General features: G+C 32.9%; 1 protein-coding gene across 6 annotated transcripts in view; it reads left to right on the forward strand.

Annotated features, from left to right (window-relative positions):
• The window catches only part of LOC148949492 (uncharacterized), a 151991-nt gene that overhangs the window by 115025 nt on the left and 11113 nt on the right, over positions 1 to 25853 (forward strand). For 5 of the 6 annotated variants that reach the window (XR_016142087.1, XR_016142088.1, XR_016142089.1 and 2 more), the window contains 2 exons: positions 10840 to 11019; positions 22291 to 22437. Coding sequence is in view for 2 of the 6 variants with exons in the window: in XM_089092991.1 (XP_088949117.1) it covers positions 10840 to 11019; positions 22291 to 22437 (327 nt within the window). In the remaining 4 variants the exon portion in view is untranslated. The remainder of the gene's footprint in view (positions 1 to 10839; positions 11020 to 22290; positions 22438 to 25853) is intronic. The other variant, XR_016142090.1, reaches the window with a different exon arrangement.

Consider the following 25853-nt stretch of genomic DNA (forward strand, 5'->3'; position numbering starts at 1 on the left):
TATGACATCCAATTTCTCTTTAATTGCATAACAGCATACCATGTCCTTCTTCTCCTTCATCACTGAACATGCATTCCAAGAAAGTAACTTTAAAGTCATTTGTCTATACACTTGCTTCTTATTGCTTCACAATCAATTGGTCCCATATTTAATTCATTGATAAATGAACAAAGTTTTTCCACTTTCTCCAGCAGGGGAAGGCTGGCCATATCTAGCAAACCTGAAGATAATAATAATCCAACAAGAATTTTTGTAACTGTGTCTGATACTCTTCTATATATGTCTTGTTCGGTTCCTTGGTTTGGAAGACCACTACGCTGTGTTGACTTGGCACTGTGAATTTGGTTACTGTGAACAGCTTGGGCATATGTTCTGTACATAACTTTTGCTCTCCTATATCCCATGTTATATTTTTCTGCCATTTCCAGAATATTTCTATTTTGCTGCCTAATTGGACACTCCCTTGATGTTGAAGAATGGCAGCCTTTACAATTGGCACATTTGTAGAATTTAACTTTTTCTGCAGAATCACTGTTTTTGAGGGGACAACTCACAGATTCGTGCTTTCCACAGCACCTCAAACAGACTGGCTCATTTGCTCTACAATTTTTCTGTACATGACCATAACGCTGGCATTTAAAACACTGGATAATTATACTATTGTACACAAAAACTTCTTTTTTCCTACCACAGCACCATACAGTGGGTGGAATAAATTTGCCTTTAAACACAACCATGACCGCATAACTATCCTCAAGTTTCTTTGACTCCCTGTTGTATCTCTTTTGACGAATTACTTCTATAATCTCAACAGATGACTCTATGCATTCTTTAAGTTGTTCCTTGCTTAGATACATGGGCACTCCCTTGATGATTCCTCTTTTATTGCAGTCCTTCTTTTTTCCCCTCACTGATACACCTCCAATTGATTGTATTTTCATTACTTTTTCAGCTTCTTCATTGTCGTTGACATGAACTATTAACACATTCCTTTCTCTATTTGATTCAAAATCAAACTTGATGGGAAAAACATTCTCCTTTAAACATTTCGATATTGAAAAATCATCTGCTAGTTTCTAATTTTTATCTGTCACTTCAAATTCCACTCTTACTTGAAGCAATTCATTCAACGGAATCTCACTTTGACCAGAAACTTCTCCTTCTAATTCTTGCCTTTTTACTATATTTTGCAAATTCTCTACTGGGGACCTCACACGTTTTCTTCCCAAGGATGGATTCAAACCCAGACTTGGGAATCTAATCTTTTCATTCACTCTGCCATCAATTAATCCTTCTGCCAACATTGGATTTACACTTGACATATCCTCATCAGAATCCTCTGATAATGGTGGAAATTCATTATTATTATCAAGCACCTGGAACCTGTTTTTAACAGGTAAATTATATCCACTCATACTAAGCGCACTGAGTCGTCCATTAGAGTCACTAACTGGGATATGCAAAACTTGCTGCTGAGGCTGGAACTGTCTCTCCTGAGGAAAATGGGCAGCCTGAAACTGGCTGGATGGCATTGGAGCTGTAATATACTGCACAGTGCTACTATATTGTCCACCAGCATTGGTATTAGGTTGTATGATCTTATAGGGTGGATTTGGATAAGCTCCAGGAATTAGTGGACCCCCCTGCTGGGGATATTGGCTGCTCATATTGTCACTTCCAACTTTAATACCACTAATCAACTTACTTTCCTTCAGTTTACAGTCTTCTTAACCATTAAAATCACCAAAAATCTCAAAAGAATCCAAAAGCATGTGTTCACAGGAAGGATGCAACGTTGCCACTGACATTTGAATAGTTTTATGATTCTGTGAAATGTTTTAAAATCCTTTTGATGCTAAAAAAAAAATATCTGTATTAATATTTGATAATGAAATATTTTGCAAAAGCATATTTTCTGAAACATTTGAATAGTTTCTTGATTATGTGAAAAGTTGTAAAATCCTTTTGATGCAAAAAAAAAAATATGGTATTAATAATTGATAATGGAAGATTTTAACATAAAGAAAGAAAAACGAGAAAAAATGGGGTTTTACTTCTTACAATTCTTAGCTTCTTATAATTTTTGGCTTTTATTGAATTTTATTCATCTTTTAAGTTTTTGGTTTTTTTTTTCTTTGTTTTTTTTTGGTTCGTTTCACATTGATTTTCCGCATTTGTTTGGGTTTTTTTCTCTTCTTTGGCACTTTCCTTGGATACATTATTTCGTTTTGAGCTGAAGAAGAGAGGCGTTTGTCATCTCGAAATATTCGCTTTGTTGTGTTTTTCCAGTATTTTTCATTTTTTCTTTAAAAACCCCATTTTTTTATTTTTTTTTTTTGTTGCCCTTTTTTTTTTTTTTTTTTTTTTTTTTTTTTTTTTTTATTTTATTTATTATTTTTTTATGTTATGTCAGGCCAATGTGGCTTAAGAAATTATCTTTGGAAGATTTTAGTTACATGCAAACTGCAAAAGCATAGATTCTGCAACATTTAAATAATTTCTTTATTCTGTGAAATGTTGTAAGACTCTTTTGATACTAAGAAATTCCTGTATTTATTGATAATGGAAGATTTTAGCTACATGCAAACTGCAAAAAAAAGATTCTGAAATATTTGAATCGTTTCTTGTTTCGGTTAAATGTTGTAAAATCCTATCGAGGCTAAAAAAAATACTTGTATTAATTGTTAATGAAAGATTTTAATTACATGAATACTGCAAAAGCATATATTCTGAAAAATTTGAATAGTTTTTTTGATTTTATGAAATGTTGTAAAATCTTTTTAATGCTAAAAATTACCCGTTAATTGATACTGGAACATTTTAGTTACATGCAAGCTGCAAAAGCATAGACTCTGAAATATTTGAGTGTTTTCTTGATTCTGTTGAATGTTGTAAAATCCTTTTGATGCTAAAAAATACCTGTATTAATTCATTATGAAAGATTTTTGTTACATGCAAACTGCAAATGCATAGATTCTGAAACATTATAACAGTTTCTTGATTCTGTGAAATGTGTTAAAATGCTTTTGATGCTAAACAAAATATCGGAATTAATTGATAATGGAAGATATTAGTTATATGAAATTTCAAAAGAATAGATTCTGCAACATTTGAATAGTTTATTGATTCTATGAAATATTGTGAAATCGTTTTGATGCTAAAAAACATGTGTATTACTAACTGATAATTGAATTACTACTACTATAACTACTAACAACTCACCACAGCACCAAGCCGCCTGAGGCCAACACAGCTACGCACGATCCTCCTCCACCCCAATCTATTCAAAGCCTCCCTTTTTACACCCGCCCACGAAACTCCCATTTTCTTTAAATCTTCCTTTATGACGTCCTCCCACCCCAGACGGGGACGACCTGCTTTCTGTTTATCCCTAGATGGTTGGCCGAAAAGAACAATCTTCGGCAATCTGTCATCCTTCATCCGCACAACGTGCCCCAACCACCTCAACCTTTCTTTCATTATAGCCCTAGAGAGCGGTATTGAACCACATTTTTCGTATAGCCTATTGTTTGAAATACGGTCAGTCAGCCGGGTACCCAGAACAATCCTTAAGCAATTTCTCTGGAAAACATCTAGCAAATCTTCATCCGCTTTTCGGAGCGTCCATGCTTCAGAGCCATATTTAACCACTGACTTATCTTCCTATTCTCCCAGACTTTTTTTAACTGTGGGAAAACACCCTTAGCCTTGGCTATTCTATTTTTAACATCTTCACTGCTCCCACCATCTTTACTAAGAATACTACCAAGGTAAGTGAAGCTGCCCACCTGATCAATCTTTTCATTACCCAACGTCACCTTTTCATCTTCACTTAGTCCTAGCCTTAGTGACTTAGTCTTCCTAACATTAATTTTCAAACCAATACTAGCACCCTGAACTCGCAAAACCTGTAAAACTTCATTCATTTTGCTAACACTTTCATCTAGGATGCTTAAATCATCAGCATAATCTAAGTCCAGGAGATTTTTTCCTCCCCATTTGATTCTGTGGTCTCTCATTTCCTTTCCTGTGCTCCTTAAAACAAAGTCCATCAAAATAATCCATATAAAGGGGGATAGAACACAGCCCTGCTTAATTCCTGATTTAATACAAAACCAGCTGCTAACCTCTTTTCCTACTGCAAAAGCATGGATTCTGAAACATTTGAATAGTTTCTTGATTCTTTGAAATGTTGTAAAATCCTTTTGATGCTAAAAAAAATATCTGTATTAATTGATAATGGAAGATTTTAGTTACATGCAAACTACAAAAGCATATATTCTGAAACATTTGAATAGTTTCTTGATTCATGTAAAATGTTGTAAAATCCTTTTGATGCTAAAAATGTATATGTATTATTAATTGATAATGGAAGATTTTAATTACATGCAAACTCCAAAAGTATAGATTCTGAAACATTTGATTAGTTTCTTGATTGTTTGAGATGTTGCAAAATCCTTTTGATGCTAAAAAAGAATATCTGTATTAATAATTGATATTGGAAGATTTTAGTTACATGCAAACTGCAAAAACATATATTCTTAAACATTTGTATAGTTTCTTGATTCATGTAAAATGTCTTAAAATCCTTTTGATGCTAAAAAAGTATATGTATTAATAATTAATAATGGAAGAACTAAATTACATGCAAAACTGCAAAAACATATATTCTGAAACATTTGAATAGTTTCTTGATTCATGTAAAATGTTGTAAAATCTTCTGATGCTAAAAATATATATGTATTATTAATTGATAATGGAAGATTTCAATTACATGCAAACTCCAAAAGTATAGATTCTGAAACATTTGATTAGTTTCTTGATTTCTTGATTGAAGCAGTGAATACAATAAAATAAACACTTAATTAAACAAGCTTACTCCGAATATTTCGGCCCCACGTCCGGAAACCTTTCTCAACGGAAAAAAGAGAAAATGAAACAAAAAATGTTCTTTTTAAAAAACTTAACTTAACTCAAAATAAAAATACTAAACACATAAAGAGAAAGAAGAAAAAAAAGAAAAAATATAAATAAATAGGAAACAAAACTCACATATTAAATAAACACCTCCATGTACTGGCGTATAAACAAAATCGAATGTCTATAATGATTCAAACTTGCCTCCACAAAATATATAAATGGAAATCTATCAAAAAATGAAGAAAATTTTTAATAGATTTCCTTTTAAAAATGAAGCTGACCTTTATTGTTTTGGTTTAAGTATAAATATAATCTTCATTTTTTTTTACATTTCCATTTATATATTGTGAGGAGGCAAGTTTGAATCTGTATAGGCATTCGATTTCTTTTATACGCCAGTACATGGAAGTGTTTATTTAATATGTGAGCTTTGCTTCCCGTCTATTTATATTTTTTCTTTTTTTTTTTTTTTTTTTTTCTGTTTATGTGTTTAGTATTTTTTATTTTGATTTAATTTAATTTTTTTTAAAAAGAAAATTTTTTGTTTCATTTTCTCTTTTTTCCGTTGAGAAAGGCTCCCGGACGTTGGGCCGAAATATTCCGAGTAAGTTTGTTTAATTACGTGTTTATTTTATTGTATTCACTGCTTTACAAAAATTATAACGCGTTTTTCTTGCTTAATTTTTCGTAAATGTTTCAGAATCTATAATTTTGCACTTTGCAAGTAATTAAACCCTTCCATTATCAGTTAGTAATACAGATATATTTTTAGCATCAGAAGTATTTTACAACATTTCACAGAATCAAGAAACTAGTCAAATGTTTCAGAATCTTTGCTTTTGCAGTTTCATGTAACTAAAATCTTCCATTATCGATTGATACCGATATTTTGTTTTGCAAAAGGAATTTACAATATTTCACAGAATCAAGCAACTATTCAAATTTTCCAGAATCTATGCTTTTGCAGTTTGCGTGTAACTAAATCTTCCATTATAAATTAATACAGGTATTTTGTTTAGCATCGAAAAGATTTTACAACATTTCACAGAATTAAAAAACTGTTCAAATGTTTCAGAATCTATGCTTTTGCAGTTTGCATGTAACTAAATCTTCCATTATCAATTATTAAAAATACTTTTTTTAGCATCGAAACGTTTTTACAACATTTCACAGAATCAAGAAACTATTCAAATGTTTCAGAATCTATGCTTTTGCAGTATGCATGTAACTAAAATCTTCTATTATCAATTATTAATAAAAATATTTTTTTTAGAATGAAAAGAATTTTACAACATTTTACATGAATCAAGAAAATATTCAAATGTTTCAGAATGTATGTTTTTGCAGTTTGCATGTAACTAAAATGTTCCAATATCAAATATTAATACAAGTATTCTTTTTAACCATCAAAAGGATTTTTTAACATTTCACAGAATCAAGAAACTATTCAAATGTATCAGAATCTATACTTTTGCAGTTTGCAATTAATTAAAATCTTCCATTATCAGTTAGTAATACAGATATTTGTTTTAGCATCAGAAGGATTTTACATTTCACAGAATTAAGAAAGTATTAAAATGTTTCAGAATCTATGTTTTTGCAGTTTCATGTAACTAAATTCTTCCATTATCGATTGATACCGATATTTTGTTTAGCATCAAAAGGATTTTACAACATTGCACAGAATCAAGAAACTATTCAAATGTTTCAGAATCTATTCTTTTGTAGTTTGAATGTAACTAAAATCTTCCATTATAAGTTAATACAGGTGTTTTTTATAGCATCAAACGGATTTTATAACATTTCACTGAATCAAAAAACTATTCAAATGTGTAAGGACCTATGCTATTGCAGTATGTATGTAAATAAAATCTTCAATTATAAATTAATACAGGTATTTTTTTAGCATCGAAAAGATTTTACAATATTTCACAGAATCAAGAAACTATTCAAATATTTAAGAATCTATGCTTTTGCAGTTTGCATGTAACTAAAATCTTCCATTATCAACTATTAATACACATATTTTTTTTAGAGTCAAAGAATTTTACAACATTTTACATGAATCAAGAAACTATTCAAATGTCTCAGAATATATTTTTTTGCGATTTGCATGTTACTAAAATCTTCCAATATCAATTATTAATACAGATATTCATTTTTACCATCAAAAGGATTTTGCAACATTTCACAGAATCAAGAAACTATTCAAATGTTTCAGAATCTATACTTTTGCAGTTTGCAAGTAACTAAAACCTTCCATATCAGTTAGTAATACAGATATTTTTTTTAGCATAAGAAGGAGTTTACAACATTTCACAGAATTAAGAAACTCATCAAATGTTTCAGAACCTATGCTTTTGCAATTTTATGTAACTAAAATCTTTCATAATCGATTGATGCCGATGTTTTGTTTAGCAGAATCAAGAAGCTATTCAAATGTTTCAGAATCTATACTTTTGCAGTTTGCAAGTAACTAAAACCTTCCATTATCAGTTAGTAATACAGATATTTTTCTAGCATCAGAAGGAGTTTACAACATTTCACAAAATTAAGAAACTCATCAAATCTTTCAGAACCTATGCTTTTGCAATTTTATGTAACTAAAATCTTCCATAATCGATTGATGCCGATATTTTGTTTAGCATAAAAAGGATTTTACAACATTTCACAGAATTAAGAAACTCATCAAATGTTTCAGAACCCATTCTTTTGCCGTTTCATGTAACTAAAATCTTCTATAATCGATTGATGCCGATATTTTGTATAGCATAAAAAGGATTTTACAACATTTCGCAGAATCAAGAAACTATTCAAATGTGTCAGGATCTATGTTATTGCAGTTTGCATGTAACTAAAATCTTCCATTATAAATTAATACAGGTATTTTTTAGCATCGAAAGGATTATACAACATTTGACAGAATCCAGAATCTATTCAAATGTTTCAGAATCAATGCTTTTGTAATTTTCTTGTAACAAAAATGTTCCACTATTAATTACTACAAGTAATTTTTTGCATAAAAAGGATTTAAAAAATTTCACAGAATGAAGAAAATATTCAAATTGTTTCAGAATCTATGTTTTTGCCGTTTCCATGTAACTAAAATCTTCCATTGTCAATTAATACAGGTATTTTTTAAGATCAAAAGGATTTTACAACATTTTAGAGAATGCCGTAGACAAAGTTTTAAGAGAAGAACAGTGCGGTTCTAGAAAAGGTAGAGGATGCGTCGACCAAAATTTCACTCTTAGGTTATTAATTGAGAAGTGCCTGAGTTGTCAAACACCTTTGGTCGTTAGTTTTATAGATTATGAGCAAGAGCTCGATTCTGTTGATAGAAAAGCTTTAGCAAAGGTTTTATCCTTGTATGGTATACCAGATAAATAAATTAAAGTGATTAGTGCTGTGTACGAGAATAACACTGCTTCGGTTAAGGTATGAAATGAGGTTAGCAGCTGGTTTTGTATTAAATCAGGAGTTAAGCAGGGTTGTTTTCTATCCCCCTTTGTATGGATTATTTTGATGGACTTTGTATTAAGGAGTACAGGAAAGGCAATGGAAACCGCGGAATCAAATGGGGAGGAAAAAGTCTTCTGGACTTAGATTATGCTGATGATTTAAGTATCCTAGAGGAAAGTGTGAGCAAAATGATTGAACTTGTAGAGATTTTGCGAGTTTAAGGTGCTAGAATAGGTTTGAAAATTAATGTTGAGATGACTAAGTCACTAAGGCTAGGAGTAAGTGAAGTGGAAAAGTGACGCTGGGTAATGAAAAGATTGATCAAGTGGGCAGCTTCACTTACCTTGGTAGCACTATTATTAAAGATGGTGGTATCAGTGAAGATGTTAAAAGTAGAATAGCCAAGGCTCAGGCAGTTTTTCACAATTAAAGTTTGGAAGGGTACCCGACTGACTGACCGTATTTCCTAAAATAGGCTGTACGAAAAATGTGGTTCCATGCCACTCTCTAGAGCTGAGATGGCTAGGGCACGTTTTGCGGATGAAGGATGACAGATTGCCGAAGATTTTTCTTCTCGGCAAACCGTCTAGGGCTAAACGGAAAGCAGGTCTTCCCCGTCTTGGGTGGGAGGACGTCATAAAGAAAGATTTAAAGGAAATGGGAACTTCGTCAGAGGGTGTAAAAAGAGTGGCTTTGAATAGATTTGGATGGAGGAGGAGCCTTCGTAGCTGTGTTGGCCTCAGGTGGCTTGGTGCTGCGGTGAGTTGTTAGTAGTAGTAGTATTAGTAAAAGAAAAAGTGATATTATGAATATTATTTGTCTTATAGTAAAAATAAAATGAAATATAAAGAAGAAAAAGTTGAAAAAATTTTCTGTCCAAAAAAATTCCAAGTAAAAAAAAGAAAAGTGTTACTGCAAACATTATTTTTCTGATAGTAAAAGTCACAACTAACATATCTATATCATTCTAATTTTGTATTTGTAAAATATTAAATGTGATTTTTTTAAGTATATTTCATGTCATTTTAAGACATGTAAAAAACTAGAGAAAATTTCTATGTTAAAACAAATTAAAAAAAAAGTAAAAAAAGTTAGAAAAATCAAATTAAACTTCAAAAAGAGATAAAAATGGGAAAGTGGAAAAAAATTTGGAGGAGGGGGTATTGGGGCCCTTAGAGGCTGGGGCATGGATGACTAGAGGCTGCCGTATCACTGCCTAAAATGTATAAGACCTTTTGTAAGAAGAATTTGTAGCAGCTCCAATATTATACCCACTATAGGCGTTGCCAAATCCTTAACCACCTTACTACTTGATTTCAAAGGATTGTACTGGATTTCCAAGGATTGTTCGGGATTTCTATATTAAAATTCTTTTCTCGACGCCTACGACTTTATTAGTTTCAAATTTATTTATACTCTAATACTAAACAATATTTGATATTAGTTTTACTCCTCACTTGGTAGTTGCGTATTATAGCGACCATAGCCCAGAAGTGTAGCTAGGTCAATCGAATCAATCGACCTGTGAAGGATGAATATATGCTAATCCTATCCCCCTCCCCACATCTCGTGGGGAAAGGTCATTAAGTTACAAAATTTGCTAATTGTTTACGTATAGTATTTTTATTGGGAAGTATGCCTACATATTCCGGAGGGGGGATTTTATGATGGTTGATTTTTCACGGGGATAATTTTACATGCGTAAGGTAGTTTCCAGGGGGTAAATTTTCCAGGAGAAATTTTACAGTAGGCTAATTTGCCATAATTCCCCTACGATATTCTTATGTAATGTATTCTCATTGCCGACCCAATTTCATGCGTGGAGATATTAAGGGTAATTTTCCGGAGTAAAATTTCACCAGCATTGAATTTCCTAGAGAATAAATCTTTGGGGAGAGGGCTTTATCTATGGAGGTTTAGCGAGAATTCCTGGTATTACTTAAAAAACGATCACAAATTAAATAAAAAAAGCAAGTTTTTTTCAACTGAAAGTAAGGAGCAACATTAAAACTTAAAACGAACAGAAATTATCCCGTATAGGAGGGGGGTTGTTCCTCCTCAAAACCGTGCTCTTTATGCTAAAGCTTGAATTCTGTCCCAATTCCTTAAGAACGAATCCCGAAATACTGTTTGTTTAGTTAGAACAATAAGAAGCTTTTTTTAGAGGTAATAAAAAAAACTTTAGCGTAAAGAGCGAGTTTCTGAGGAGGAACAACCACCTCATAAATGTAATAATTTCTGTTCGTTTGAAGTTTTAATGTCACCCCTTACTTTCAGTTGAAAACACTTGTTCTTTTTTTTATTCAGTTGTGGAAAGGATCGCAATCTTTTAGTATTATATTAGTCGATGATTAAAAGTATTGGAAACATGTTTTATATCAATTTGTCGTTTCCTTGCGCTTAATAGAGAGATATTCTTATTAGCGTGGGGGAAATGATGCTGGAACTTAATTACAGGAAAAGCGAAGCTAGGTTTATCTGTCACTGGGGAAAGCAGTTTAAGAGTCGTTCTAGAGAGTGATGGGACACAAGTTGATGAAGACACTTTTTTCCGAACAATGCCAGATCACACAATTTTTATGTTCCTTAGGCCAGAAGAAAGGTGGACAACACTGGGTAGAGAACATTCAAGGAGTGGTAAGTTATTTTCTTGAAATAATTATTCCACAAATTCTGTAAGAAGCAGAACATGAAGAATTTCTTAACCAATATGTGCAGACTGCAAATTATGCTAAAGAGATTGTTTTTGTCAAAAGAAATTACAAAACAGTAGCTTTACAGAAAAGATGTAAGACATGAATTCTAAAAGAGTAACATGCTGAAAAACGCTTTTACTCGTTTTAACAGAAAGAAAGGTTGAAAGAAGTTTTGGGTTTCTTGGCTGTTTATAACGAGTAATCATTCGAATAGATCGAATCTTCTTGGGATTTCAAGGGTCTTATAAATTTTTACGGTTTAAGGTTTTGTTGCCAAATTTCAGCACCAGAAACTCTGTTTCTAGTAAAAAAAAAGTATAAGAAAATTGAGAACCTAATAAAAAACAACAATCAATTCAGCACGCTTGGCTTGGGTAAGGATCCCACTTTCAAAGACGAAAAAAAAATACTACAAAATGAAATAAATAATCCAGATAAGCCCCAAATGAACAGAAATTACCAACTTAGACCTTACACCAGAACTGCCCCCTTAGGCCAGTGCCTAGGTTTACAAATAAGAGTGTTGCTACTACCTCTTCCTACCAAGCCCTCTAAACGGTTCGACTGTCATTTGCGCTCTATTGAATAATATGTATTCTGAACTTTGTAGTATTTATTTATCCAAATATCCATACAAAAATCACCAAGCTAATCAAAGTGACTAGAAAGAACTAAAAAATTAGGCCATTTTTTTATATATAATAATATTGGTTCCAGGAAATCTTAGTATTTTTTATTTTCAAAGTTGTAACTATAAAAGACTAAATGTTTAAGAGATATTTAGCACTCACTATAGTGCAAACGACACTAAGGCCTTAAAAAGCTTCAGGGGGGTAGTAGCCTTACACCTGTTTGTGGTAATTGCTGTTTATTTTAAGTTTAACCCGATTACTCATTTTGATTTCTGGTCATTTCAGGATTAACTTATTTATTAATTTATTTATTTATTCAGCAGTATTTATTATCTTTATTTTTAATGCGAGTATTTACTTTAATTTCCGTTTGTTTTGAGTCTAATTTACTAGCTGGTAGTAATATATGTTTGTTTTAAGTTTGAATTGGTATAGGATTTGATTTCCTCTCATGTTACAGTTTATGTGGCCTTTGCATTTCTTAAAATCTTTTTTATTGAAAAGTATTTTAAAAAATTAATTTCCCTTTGTTTTTAATTGACAATTTTATCGGTGGTCAGTAATAGGAATATTTTTAAAGCCTTTTTTTTGTTTAAGCTATTTACCTCAATACTTAAGCGTGCAAAAATCTAATTCCCATTTGGCCTTGAAGTCCAAAAATGTTTAGCTAAATTCGAGACATTACATTTTTGGCTGCCCCTCCCCCAGCCTTAAATTTCAAGTCCCCTTGCTCTTCTGACCTTTTTTCTCTTATGCAACCTCAAAGTTTCCACTCCAACCCCCAAGAATGTTCCAAAGATGTTGTGAGTAAATGTGCATGGTGCCGTTTGATTTAGTTTTGCCATCTCTTCGCAAGTTATAGTTCAACATCCTGTTGCCCCTCCCCATACCTTTCCCATCAGCACTATCTGAATGTTTTGGTTTGATAGTCCGAACTGTTCCCAAGATGTGCATGAATTATGAGTTCCATAGAAGCTTATAGCGCGAAAAAGCTTTGATGGATAAGAAACACAACCTTTCTTTTTAGTCTCTTCTTCCCAATGTCCTCCTTTTTTTTTCCAACAGTACCTAAAAGTTTCAACTTCATTTCCCAAGCCGATCTTAAGATATTGCAAATATAATGTTCAAAATAGACCCCGGTGCCGCGCCGATAAGGGAAGGCCGGCGGTACGATCAATGTTGACCACAAACATTAATGTTTTCATCAGTCTTTCTCAAATCCCAGCTTGAACTAACAACAGATTTGGGCCTATTCAGGAGTTAAAAACTTCACAGGTCTGCTGTCTGGATGCTGGTTTTCCTCGTTATTCATCAAGAAAAGTAGAAATCTGGTAGAAACGAAATGGCTTTGGCGTTTCAGAGCCCTTGCATAATAGTTGAAGTGTCTATTAGCTATGTATTCTTAAGATAAATAATTATCAAAATTATTAGTTTTTTTTCATCGAGTATTACTGCATACAAAACTTCAAATACCATCACACAAAATTCGTCAATTATCTGGGAAAAACTTTGAATAGAAGTTTGAACTTACTTTGAACTTAGAAGCCTAAAAATTTTTCATAATGCTCTTTGCCTATATTTTTTTTTGTCACCTTTAAAACAGTTGAAATGGGTGACTTTGATTGTTTTTTGTTTGTTTTTTGCGCTTTTGGATTCCGTAAAAGCCTTCTTTGTATTAAAAACTGGTCTTAATAACAATTAAGAGACAAAATATACATTTTTATATTTTTTTGGCTTCCTTGTAGAATATATGTCATGTAGGCTAATGCTAAACTGCGGCTTTTTTGGATTGCTTGTGGCTGCTCTTTTGGATATTATTCATTTTTTATTTTGGGGATTCATTCTAAATTAGAAACTCATCAACACCTAATATCAGTTAAATTATAAACTGCATCTAAAAGGAGTAAATGTATGTCGGCGGCAGCACGCCACGGTGTCGCAACCCTTTGGTGACAGTTAATCGGGCCTCTCGTTGGCGGCGTTCGGTTGATGCGCCGGCGTGGCGCCAGGGTCTAGTTCTACGACCTTATGCTTAATGTCCTTACACCCATTGCAAAGTTAATCATGATATGAAAAGAGATCTTGCTCTCTGACCCGACATATCAGCAAGATGGATTTTCGCACAAGTGATCTTTGAAAAAGGATCTAAAATTTTACCATTTTTTAATGTAAAATAAAAATAGTAATATATATATATATATATATATATATATATATATATATATATATATATATATATATATACTACGAAAACTTTACGTAAAGAAAGTCTTTTTTTAAGAAAAGTAAAGGTCATATTAATTTAAGATCAGTAGAAATAGAAGCCTACAACAAATCAAACTCAAAACGACCAGAAATTATTATTAAAGAATAAAAAAGGAAAGGAGAATAATTGGTATGGCGGTAACACTGCATATAAATTTATATAAATGTATATACAGTGGGCTGTAATAATGCAAAGAGTAAATATAACTTTGGTTTAAGAAAAGAAAGAAAAGAGATAATCAAATATTTAAACTACTAAAACTAAAATAATTATTTGCTGGTTTATTTTCCTTTATAGATATGTCTCTCGATTTCCCGTGTGCGCAAAAAAACCTCATAAATTGTTCAAGGGGGAAGTCAACTATCTGATTAACTTCGACCTTGAACAATTGATAAGTTATCAATATCAGAACAATTGATCTGATAAATTATAGATTAAGTGATAATTTGTTTATAAATTAAGTCACACATGTGAAATGGGACAGTTGCAAACCACTTCGCCAGTTCACCAAGTTTCTTTTTACTTTCGCAATTTCGAATAATACAATTTCGAACCATTTTCCTTTGACTGATAAACACCACTGTGGATAAACACATACTAACATTAATAACCCGCTAATGAAAGAGTATGTGGGAGGAGCTGTTTGTTCCCACCGAGAATGAAGAGTAGAAATCATTTTATCTTTATACAGTGACCTGGATGCACGTAATGTTTCTGATTAAGACTACCATCCCCTTCGAAATTCTCTGAATGAATTAAAGAACAAATAATATAGAGAATATAGTTTTTTTTAATAGTTTGGAAGAGAAAGAAGACATGTTTTGAGAGGAGTTAGAGACAGTACTAAAACGGTTGAAAGATGAAGCTTCAAAGGATACATGGCAAAGGCTATGAAAGAGCTTGGAATCAAGTGGGAATATAAAATTATCCTAGAAATAGACTATGTAGATGCTTTAAGCGTCCCAGATACCAATTTTAGTAAAATGAAGAAATTTTCAGTTTTAAAAGCAAAGGGTGCAAGAATAAGTTTCAAAATATATGTTAAAAGAAATAGGTCGCTTAGACTAGGGATAAATGAAGGTGGAGAGGTGATGTTTGAGCAACGAAAAGACTGATCAGGTGAGTTTTTCACCTACCTGGATAGAACTTGTAATGAAGATATAAAAAGTCAAATAACCAGGACCCAGGGTGTTTTTTCACAGCTAAAGAAAGTTTCAAAAAATCTGAAGGCAAATCGGTGAACCAAGATTAAAATATTGGAAACTACAGTAATGACAACAGTCAAGCAGGGTTCTGAAACATGGGCACTTTAAAAGGTAGAGGAAAAATTGTTCAATGTTTTTTGGAGGAATGGTCTAAGGATAGTTCCAGGTACGGGTTTGACTGACCGTCTGTCAAGCGGCAAGCTTGACGAAAAATCTTGTTCGATACTACTTTTTAGGGCTATAGGTGAAACAAATACTTACATGACTAGGCCACATCTTACGGATGACAGGTTGCTAAAGATTGAACTTCTGCGGCCAGCTGTCTGTGGTCAAACGGAAGGCAAGTTGTCCCCAACTGGGGTGGAAAGAAGTCATAAGCAAGAATATAAAGGAAATCGAAACTTCAAGGGAGGGTGTAAAGAGTTAAGCGTTAGTATATATATATATATATATATATATATATATATATATATATATATATATATATATATTTATATATATATATTTATATATATATTTATATATATATATATATATATATATATATATATATATATATATATATATATATATATATATATATATATATATATATATATATATATATATATATATATATATATATATATATATATATATATATATATATATATATATATATATATATATATATAGAGAGAGAGATATATATATATATATATATATATATATATATATATATATATATATATATATATATATATATATATATATATATATATATATATATATATATATATATATATATATATATATATATATATATATATATATATATATATATATATATATATATATATATATATATATATATATATATATATATATATATATATATATATACATATATATATATATATATATATATATATATATATATATATATATATATATATATATATATATATATATATATATATATATATATAAAATACCGGTTGCCCGGCAAAAATTATTCTAAAAATTTCCCTGAAATGAGCTGACTTATTCGGTATTTGTTCTGATTCTTTTTTTTTCTAAGACTTGAGAGAGCCTTCAGGATAGCCCTAAATATTGTAGGGAATATTATCGATCTAAGTTGTTTTATTCCCACTGGGCTTGCTGGGAAATAGCAGAGAGAAAAAATAGTAAGATAAAGGACATATTTATGCTTAGTAATAGGAATGATAATAAGCTACCCTTCGATTACTTTTTGACTAAAAACAATCCTGTACTGCCATGTCTCTAAAATGCTAATAAATACAATATTTATTTTGAATAAAAAGAGTCGGAGAAAAAATCTAAGATTTTATCGAACAGTTCGTGGTAACAAACTGTAAGTAAGAAGCGACCCGGCTCAATAGTGAACCAAAACTCTAAAAAACGGAATTTGTTTACCAATAGATATATCAAAGGAAATAGCTTATTATGATGATTTCAAATATATAAGTTCCATTAACTGTAGCCTTATCCATTAACGGCTACAAGCTTAAAAAATAACTTACCGATTTTCGAAGAAAGGGGGATCACCCTCTAAAGGCTATAGAATCTTAATGAAAATCACACCATCAGATTCAGCGTATCAGAGAACCTACTGTAGAGGTTTCAAGCTCCTATCTGCAAAAATGTGGAATTTTGATTTTTTGCCAGAAGAAAGGTCACTGATGAGTATTTATTTGTTTTTTTCCCAGGGGTGACCATATCAACCCAGTGGTCCTGCAATATTGTGAGTGGGCTCATTTAAACGTAAACTGACAGTCCTAGTGTCCTTTTTAAGCGACCAAAAAGATTGGAGGGCAACTAGACCCCGTCCCCCGCCCTTTTTCCCCAAAAGGGTCCGATCAAATTGTGAGATAGCCATTTTGTTCATCATAATTGAAATATCCTTTAACTATGCCTTTGGAAATAACATGACCCCCCCCCCCCCACAGCCCCAGACGAAAGGTCTTTAAGTTATAAAATTTGCTCATTGTTTGAGCATAGTAGGTGGTATTGGGAAGTACGCATACGTTTTAGGGTGGGGGACGAATTTTCTTCTGGGAGTTTTTCCATGAAGGAATTTTCCGTGGGGAAGAAAATTTTCATGGGATGTAATGGTCAGGAAAAATTATACACTGAAGGACTGTCAGAATTCCTGTGCAAAATTCTTTTTACATGTCTTGATTTCTCTTTTCCGTCTAAATTTTACGCGTGGAGCTGTTAAGGGTAATTGTCTTGGGTAAATTTTCACCCGGATTGAGCTCCAAACGATGAAACGATGAAAGCTCCAAACGACGAAATAGCCATAAATACCGACATTATAGTTTATAAGGACGTTAGCCAAGAACTTGATACTGCGTCAGCCTCTGTTAGAAGAACAAAGGTTCGGCGTTGTCTTTATCATAATGACAAAAGACAAGCCAAGGCAATTGTTAATGGTCCAATAATAAAAATAAACGTAATTTTACAATGGTGCTAATTCTAATTTAAGTTTATTTAAAATTTTTAAGGGGTTAATTGGTGAAATTGATCATGGGTATATCTAGAGTATATACCCATGGGGAAGGCATTTCTCCGTGTAGGTGGGGGTAGATTTCATGGGGCCATTTTAAAAACGACCATAAATTAGATATGAAAAAACCATGTTTTTTCAACTAAAAGTAAGGAGGAACATTCAAAATTAAAACAAACAGAAATTATTACGTATATGAAGGGGGTTGCTTCCTCCTCGACACCTCGCTCTTTACGCTAAAGTTTAAATTTTGTCCCAATTCCTTAAGAATTTCTGCTGCAACACAATGGTCGTTAAATTTGAATAATAAGAAGCTTTTTCAAAAGTACTAAAAAACTTTAGCGTAAAGAGTGGGGCTTTGGGGAGAAGGCACCCTTCTTCATATACGTAATAATTTCTGTTCGTCTTAAGTTTTAATATTGCTTTCAGTTGAAAAAAAACTGTTTTTTTATTTAAGTAAAATCAAGAACCATCAGACAAGGTCAATACACAGAAAAAAACATAGCACATTCTTCAGATATGTGTTCAGAGCTCGTCCTCAGTTCAAAATACATACAAATATATATATTTGTCTTCTGACCGTAAACAATTTGAGCCATTTCCTTATGCCAAGACGTCACCACAGGCTCAATACAGTCACCTTGGGAGAAATACCAATACCTATTTAGATCGTTCTTGTGGCCAGAAATGTCAATTTGCCAGTTTTAAGAAGAAAAAAAAACACAGAACACCACAAGTTCACCACAGAAAATAATCGAAATACGAAAATACGAATTCTTCCTTAAAGTTGTGACTTTTTTAAATCGTTTTAGTGGCAAGAAATGTCAATATGCCAGTTAAGAAAAAAAACTGTCTAGCCGATTTCTAAGCCGGGCCTGCCACTCCGCATGTGGTAGGCTTGTATATATTTATTCTCGTTGTAAGTAGCAACCTCCTTGCTACTTGAGGGTTCCCCAGGTAACACATGGTAAGTTGAAGGGTCTCAATGACTTGAAATGAACAGTTGCATAGTTTATGGCATCTTTGTATATTAGTACTGCGAAATGCGCCACGTTTTGTTAGCATCGAAAATTGTCATGACGTTGTTCTTCTAACGTAATATTTCTTTCTTCTTCACTTTCATATTTGACTCGTTCTAATTTTTGCTGTCGCTTGTCTTCTAACCGCACAATTATTTGTTCTTCATTCCATTTTGACACGTTCTGATACTCGCTTTCTCACAATTGCTTGTAATTCGCACTGACGCTTATCTTTTAACCATATACTTCCTTGTTCTTACTGTGGCATGTCCTTTTGCCATATATTTCATAGTTCTTCACTTTTGTTTTTCAGTGGTTTTAATTCTTGCTGCTCCTCATCTCCAAACCATATTTTTCTTTGTTCTTCACTTTAGAGCTGACTAGTAATTGTTGCTAACGAAAGTATTCTGATTGTATATATTTGTTCTTCATTTTCATTTATCGTTACTTTAGAGTTATCGTTACGTTTAGATTTATCATTGTTTATCATTAAGTTTATGACTATCATTACTTTAGTCATGTTTTCAATACCTTTTACCTTAGCTGCTCAGATTGATCTTGTCACATTTGAAGGTCTAGGTGGTTTCATTTGTCCTCTAGGTATTATGAAATTACTTAAGACGCTTTTTGTAAGTAGACTAATTACGCTTGGTATTTTATACTGAGCCATGTTCCCTTTCTAATGTGTCATGCGTCATAGTTTTAATTCCGGTAATTCGATTTCATTTTGTTGTTCATTTTGTTGCTTTGAAAACTGTAAGCTTACTGGTGTTTATTCTGTTGTATCTTCCTTTGTATGCTGTAAGTGGATTTAACATAACAGTGTGGTAGCCTGATCAAGTAAGCAGAAATTGATCTAATATAAAATGAAATATTGATGTTGCAAAATAAAATCCTGGGTTTTGGAAATACCACTCAACTAAGATAAGAGTTTAAAATTAACCATAAAAAGTGCCACAAATCTTAGAAAATTAACCTTGAATGTGGGCATTCAATGATATTGAGAAATTACCACTTCCTTGCTTGTGTAGGTCTGTGGATAGGAAAAGCGTGGTTGGGCCTAGCCTATATAAGTTACACTTTGTTGTAACTTTTAACTTTTTATATCTTGATACATGGTTGACCTCTGACCTGTGTTAAACTTTTGCTTAGGAAGGCTTTGGGTTATTGTAAGTGTCTTAATTTCTATAGCTTATAATTATAATTTTGTTTTTCATTATCTTCTGTGAGAAAAATAGCACACCTGGCATATATACTGCCAGTTACTTGTATCAATGTTGTTGAGTTCAATAAAAGTAATCATATTTATATTCAGCCTCTCTATAACATTATTTAAGGTTCTTACATATACCCAGCAGGCACGGCTCGTGTAATTAGTCAGCCCAACCCTAAGGAAACATTACCCTAGTATTATTAACCTTAAGACCGTACCCCATACTCTCTCCAGGAGCCAGATTAGCACAAACTTTACTACAACAAAAAATAAAACTCTTTTTTTAATTTTCAGATATTTCTCCAGCTTTAATTAAGAACTTCTAATTTTGATGAGGTAACATAAATATTTTTGCAGTTTGTATAATAGCTTTAGCGATTCAGAACTGAAAACTAATATAAGAGAACATTTATTTAAGTAAAATTTAAAATTATATTGACAAATGACGTCATTGCAATACTGATATATGAAAATGACGTCACTTACATAAATATTTTTTCCCAAAATTAAGGCTCTTAAAGAATTTTCTCAAACTTCTGACCTATCTAGATCGTTTTTTGGGCCAGAAAAATCCCCTGAAGCGAATTCCCGAAATAATATTGAGACGTTTTCAAGAATATATATATATATATATATATATATATATATATATATATATATATATATATATATATATATATATATATATATATATATATATGTATATATATATAAAATTTTTTCAACTATTTACACGTTCCAGAAATAGTTGAAAAAGGGGGCAAAACTTGGGAGGGGGATATTGAGGCCCTGGAGGGTGGGTTGGGCATGGAGTGGGGACTTGGGGCCCTGGTGGGGGACTTGGGGCCCTATATTGGAGACTGGGGTTCCTGAATTGGGACTCGGGGCCCCGGATGAGAATATGGGGCCCAAACTCATGCGCAAGCCCGGCAATGGAAAACCGATATGCAGAGGACCATTACATTACAATACTGATACCTGCCCTGTTGTAGTCATAATCAGTTATCAATAATCAATAATTGGGTCGATATCATTAGAGTACGAAAAGATCTCTACCAATTGTTTATTAGAATCCATATTAAAACTTCGTTTATAAGACATAATGCCACTTCAAACTCAATTTTATTATTGAACAACATACTTGTCAAACGAAACTCAGATATGTCATAAGCAATTATCAATAGTCAATAATCGGCTCGATAATATTAGTGTGCCAAAAAATATCTACCAAATGTATATAAGAATCCATATCAAAATTTCATTTATTAGACATCAGGTTACTTCAAACTCTATTTTTTTTTTATTGAACAACGTACTTGAACCGGGCGAGCATTCTCTTATATCAAACTATTTGGTTGAGATAATACTATATGGCTGCTTGAAATCATGGCATTGTTATATAAAAATGTATTTCCAAGAAATCCATATAGTGCCGGAAGTTGAGATATGAATGTATGGGCACCGCTTAAACTGCATACAGTATTTTGGACAGTCTTTCTCTTATAATACCTGCTGGCTGTCATAGGAATGTTGGTACTGACATCTTCTTCTCTATACAGGGATCCAAGGGGTAGTGGCCTCTTCTTCTGCAAACACATGTACTACTCACTTTCTCGTGGGACAATATTTTTGGTCACTTTAAATATGCCTTAGAACTTTTAATTTTCGTTTGAATGAGTTTTCTTTTGAATGAACCCACTTCTGACTATCTGACCATTTCTAGGACCATCGGTTCCGTTCAATCACCATAAGAACAAAAAAAAAACATACATGCCTCCTTGTTCTGACTTCTGAGAAAAAAAAATTATAATTCCAATTTTGTTTAGATCATGAAACCTGCACAGTTGGGCTCTCTAATACACCGAATCTAATAGTATGATTTGCTTACAAATCACTTGCCTCATAGGGAGCGTTTCCCCATTTTTTGAAAATATGGCAAATTTTTCAGGCTTCTTACGTTTGATGTGTAACAACAGACTTAAAGAACTTTATATATTTTACATTATTCATTCGTTTTATTTGTCCTAATCTCCCTTTACCTGCTAAATTTTACATGTGGGAGAATTTTCTAAGGAAGAATTATCGGGAAAGGGGAGAATTCCATGGGGGGAATTTTCGGAGGGAATCTTCTGTAGGGAGAGGGTTCCACGAGGGAATTCCCAGGGTGAAGCCGCAAGAACTAAGACATTTATAACAACTAAAGATACCTGACACGCTTTTCCTTGTTCCTATTATATCGTGCGAAGTAGAATTCTGGTATACGAGAACAAGTAATGATGAATTAAGGTGCTTTTTCAGCACATAATTTGAGACATTCTTCCAGGTATGTTGCAAATGACTGTGATTAAACTAAACTAATTTGTTTCAGCTCTGGCAAGTATTCCTCGGGTAGTGTACGAGGCTTTGAACTTGCTTCATGTGCATCAGGAAGCGCCTGAGTGGAAACTGATGGATAATCATGGACGATTAACTTTAGTATTGCAGTGGGACCAACCAACGAAAGTGACTGATCAAGGTAAATAAAAGATATGATGCTGAACAGACCAACCATCACAGAATAAAAAAACAAAAATAATTAGAGCTAAGAATTCACTGCTAGGACGGGTCTAGATTCATAACAGAAAAACATGGCATGCGTGAAATCACATGCGTATATTTTACCTGTATAATTGGCAATTTATCGTTAGCACAAATAGAGGTGACACAAATTGAAACTACAAAACTGAAACATCGTAAACTTACAGAAGCAAGGACGCCCAAGCATAAACTTAAAGAGGAAAATAAAAATCGAAATAATCGATCATGCCCAATCCCGAAAGTAAAGAAAAAAAAAAATTAAAATCAAATGTACAGCAGGGTTAATTCTTGAAGAATCCAGTCCAATCCAGGAAGTAACCAAATTAAATTTAAATCCGATGTACAGTAAACAGGGAAGCAAACATTGTCCACACACATAACGGCCATTTTAAAGTCGTAGCCCCCCAGTATCTCTATCTTGAACCAGTGAGCTTACGGAATTTGAAACTTTCGAAGATGATCTAGGGCCATATTCAGCTCGTTAGGAGGGAAGGGAGGGGGGCTTTAATGAGCCAATATAGCTGTAGACTATTTGTGAAATTAATGTTTTACAGTTGACTCAAATGGCATCTCACTACTAGTCAAATCAGCAATTTGGCATTAATAATGCCAGTCAGTTAAATCAATTGAAAAGCATGATGAACCAGCTGTTGATGAAACATCAGCCAAGGAAATGCAGAAAATCCACAAAATTCGACAAATTTTTTCGACTTTCGTTTAGGGCAAACTGGGCATCAAATTTAAACCCCTGAATCCACTGATACTCTCTGAAGCTTTTATTCACCTACACCACTTTATTCTAAAATAATAACCGAATTTTTTTTTTAGAAAGTGGTTGATAGCTCTATGTAGGTTTATTCATAGAGTGATTGTTAGAGGCTGATTCACAGGGTCCAGAGGGACAGTGGGATCAATTTTTCTCCTTTTTAGATAAACTTTAATCTTGCCCAAATGTAAAACAAATTTCTAATGAAACTGGCAAAACAAAAAATTGATTTTATTGATGTTTACTGGCTTAGTCTCATTTCTCCATATATACGACATATTTTCGACGTAACACCTTTAAATTAGGTGCTGTTTTCTAATTAACACTGGAAAGTAAAAGTCAAACAAGCCACTTTCATTAATAACACATACAATATGGGAACAATGGACGAATTGTCTAACTGACAGCCCTAAGGACTGTGTGTGTGTGGGGGGGGGACACCAATTAAGACATAATCACTAAACCTTTTAACTCTGTTGAGCAAAAATGCCGTATCAAAATCGATTAGATGTGTTTTGGGAAATGATTTGTGTGGGATGGGGCCGGATGCCCTCCAATCACATTTAATCTAAAAAAGAGCATTAGAACTTTCATTTTCAATAAAGAAAACTGTATGCACCCCCGCGGCATAGCTTACAACCCTTGCCCCTGGGCCCCGGGGGTTGTTTCAACCCCGGAGGTATTGTTAAATGCTACTATGTTTAGATTAGTTGCCCTTCGATCACTTTTGACTTCTGATTTCTAAACAAATGAGCCCCTCTTGAAGTTTTGACTCTTAAAAAGGGCACTAAAACTTTCAATTTTCAGTTGAATGAGCTTTTTGAAGTTTCTGCGACAATTTTTCTATACGAAATGCTTTGGTCAAAAAAAAAATCATAAAAATAAATAATACACCATTGTACCCACATGGCTCTGCTAAGGCAGCGCTATTGTGCTGCTTGTGAAAAGGCAATAGAAATTTTAATTTCTATTCGAGTGAATTTCAACCCGGCATCCCATGAACAGCGGTTTGATATGAACACCCCTCGATGAACAAAGGAAATAAAAGAAAAAACTAATACTCAAACTTGCATCTGTTTATTTTTCCTGATACATCTAAGTAAAACTACAATAGTTCGTACTTTTTTTGGTATGACCCTGAAACTTCATCTTTGGGGCTCAGGATTTGCTAAGAAGGGCTCTGAGGCCATTCCAGATAGAAGGTGGGCCCACGTAAAATTCTGATTTGGAATTAAAGAAACGGCACAGTCATCCCTCTGGCTTGGAGAGTCTATTATACATTAAATCCGCCAGCTAATTTTTCAAAACTTTAAAGTCAATTGCACGTTGAAAAATAGCAATTGTCTAATATGTGATAAAGGCTTAGTTTGCGTATTGAAAAATATTACTGACCTAGGTTTAGAGCTGTTGCAAAGCATACTGAATTCACAAATTTTGATATATGTATTCCCTGAATCATGGAAAATTTCTGTTAAAAAGAGTTTCAATGAAAATCTGTCGCTATGATGTAACTGCATTATTATAACCTTTATCCATGAATTTTAGACGAGTAAATAAAAATCACCATTCATCACCTTTATCTTTAAAGGGCCTTAGAAATCAGCAATTGAATGGATAGCAGCAACCATGTTGCTTCAGCTTGATCTGAAGAACTAGGCGTTCAATATGTTAAACCACCCACTAAGTTTTAATAAATTGAAAGTCTATGGGACGAGAGGAAAGGGTTGTCGCTATAAGGGTTTTAATTTTTGGGTCGAAAATTTTGGTTAACATTTTTATCTTTTCTTTTTTGATAAAAATGAGCGTGTGAAAACAGATATTGTTTTGTGAAGTTTTTAAACAAGAACCAAAAATAATATAAAGTTCCAACGTTTTCCCAATGCTATAGGTAGGCTACTGTTCAGTAATCAAGCATATAGCTACAGTATTCGAATGTTCTGTTGTTCGTTAATCCGATTCACGGGCCTATGTATGCATAAATTTTGAAATGAGGCGGACGAGGATCAAATTCAAATTGCGCATGGTCAAACAGTTCGTTGTAACGAAATGTATGTAAGGAGCGACTTGGATCAATAGTAACCGAAACTCTAAAAAGCGGAATTTTGATATTGATAGATATATCAAAAGAATTGCCTTATTATGCAGATTTTAAATATATATGTTTCACAAAGTGTTACAAAAGTGTTTAGTGTTACACATAAAAGGGCATGATCCTGAGAAAATTTGCCTGATTCTCGAAAAGGGGATTTTTATGTGAAATTTTATATTTTTTTGCCGGAAGAAAGATCACGGGTGTGTGTTTATCTGCTTTTTTTTTCTTCAGGGGTGATCGAGTCGACCCAGAGGTCGCTCCTACAACGTCGAGAAAGGACACGTTCGAACAGAAATTAAAAGTTCTACTTCTTTTTTTCAGTGACCAAGAAGACTGGGGGGTGGGCAGCTAGCCCCCTCCCCTGATCTTTTTTTCCCAAAATTGTCTGATCAAAATTATAAAATTGAGCCATTTTGTTCATCATTGGCATTTGTTATTGGGAAGTATGCATACTTTTTCGGGTGGCGTGGGACAAGTTTTCTGCTGAGAGTTTTTC

Source organism: Artemia sp. Qi Xiang Cuo, chromosome 8 (assembly GCF_049724085.1).
Source record: "Artemia sp. Qi Xiang Cuo chromosome 8, ASM4972408v1, whole genome shotgun sequence".
NCBI classification, from domain to species: Eukaryota; Metazoa; Arthropoda; class Branchiopoda; order Anostraca; family Artemiidae; genus Artemia; species Artemia sp. Qi Xiang Cuo.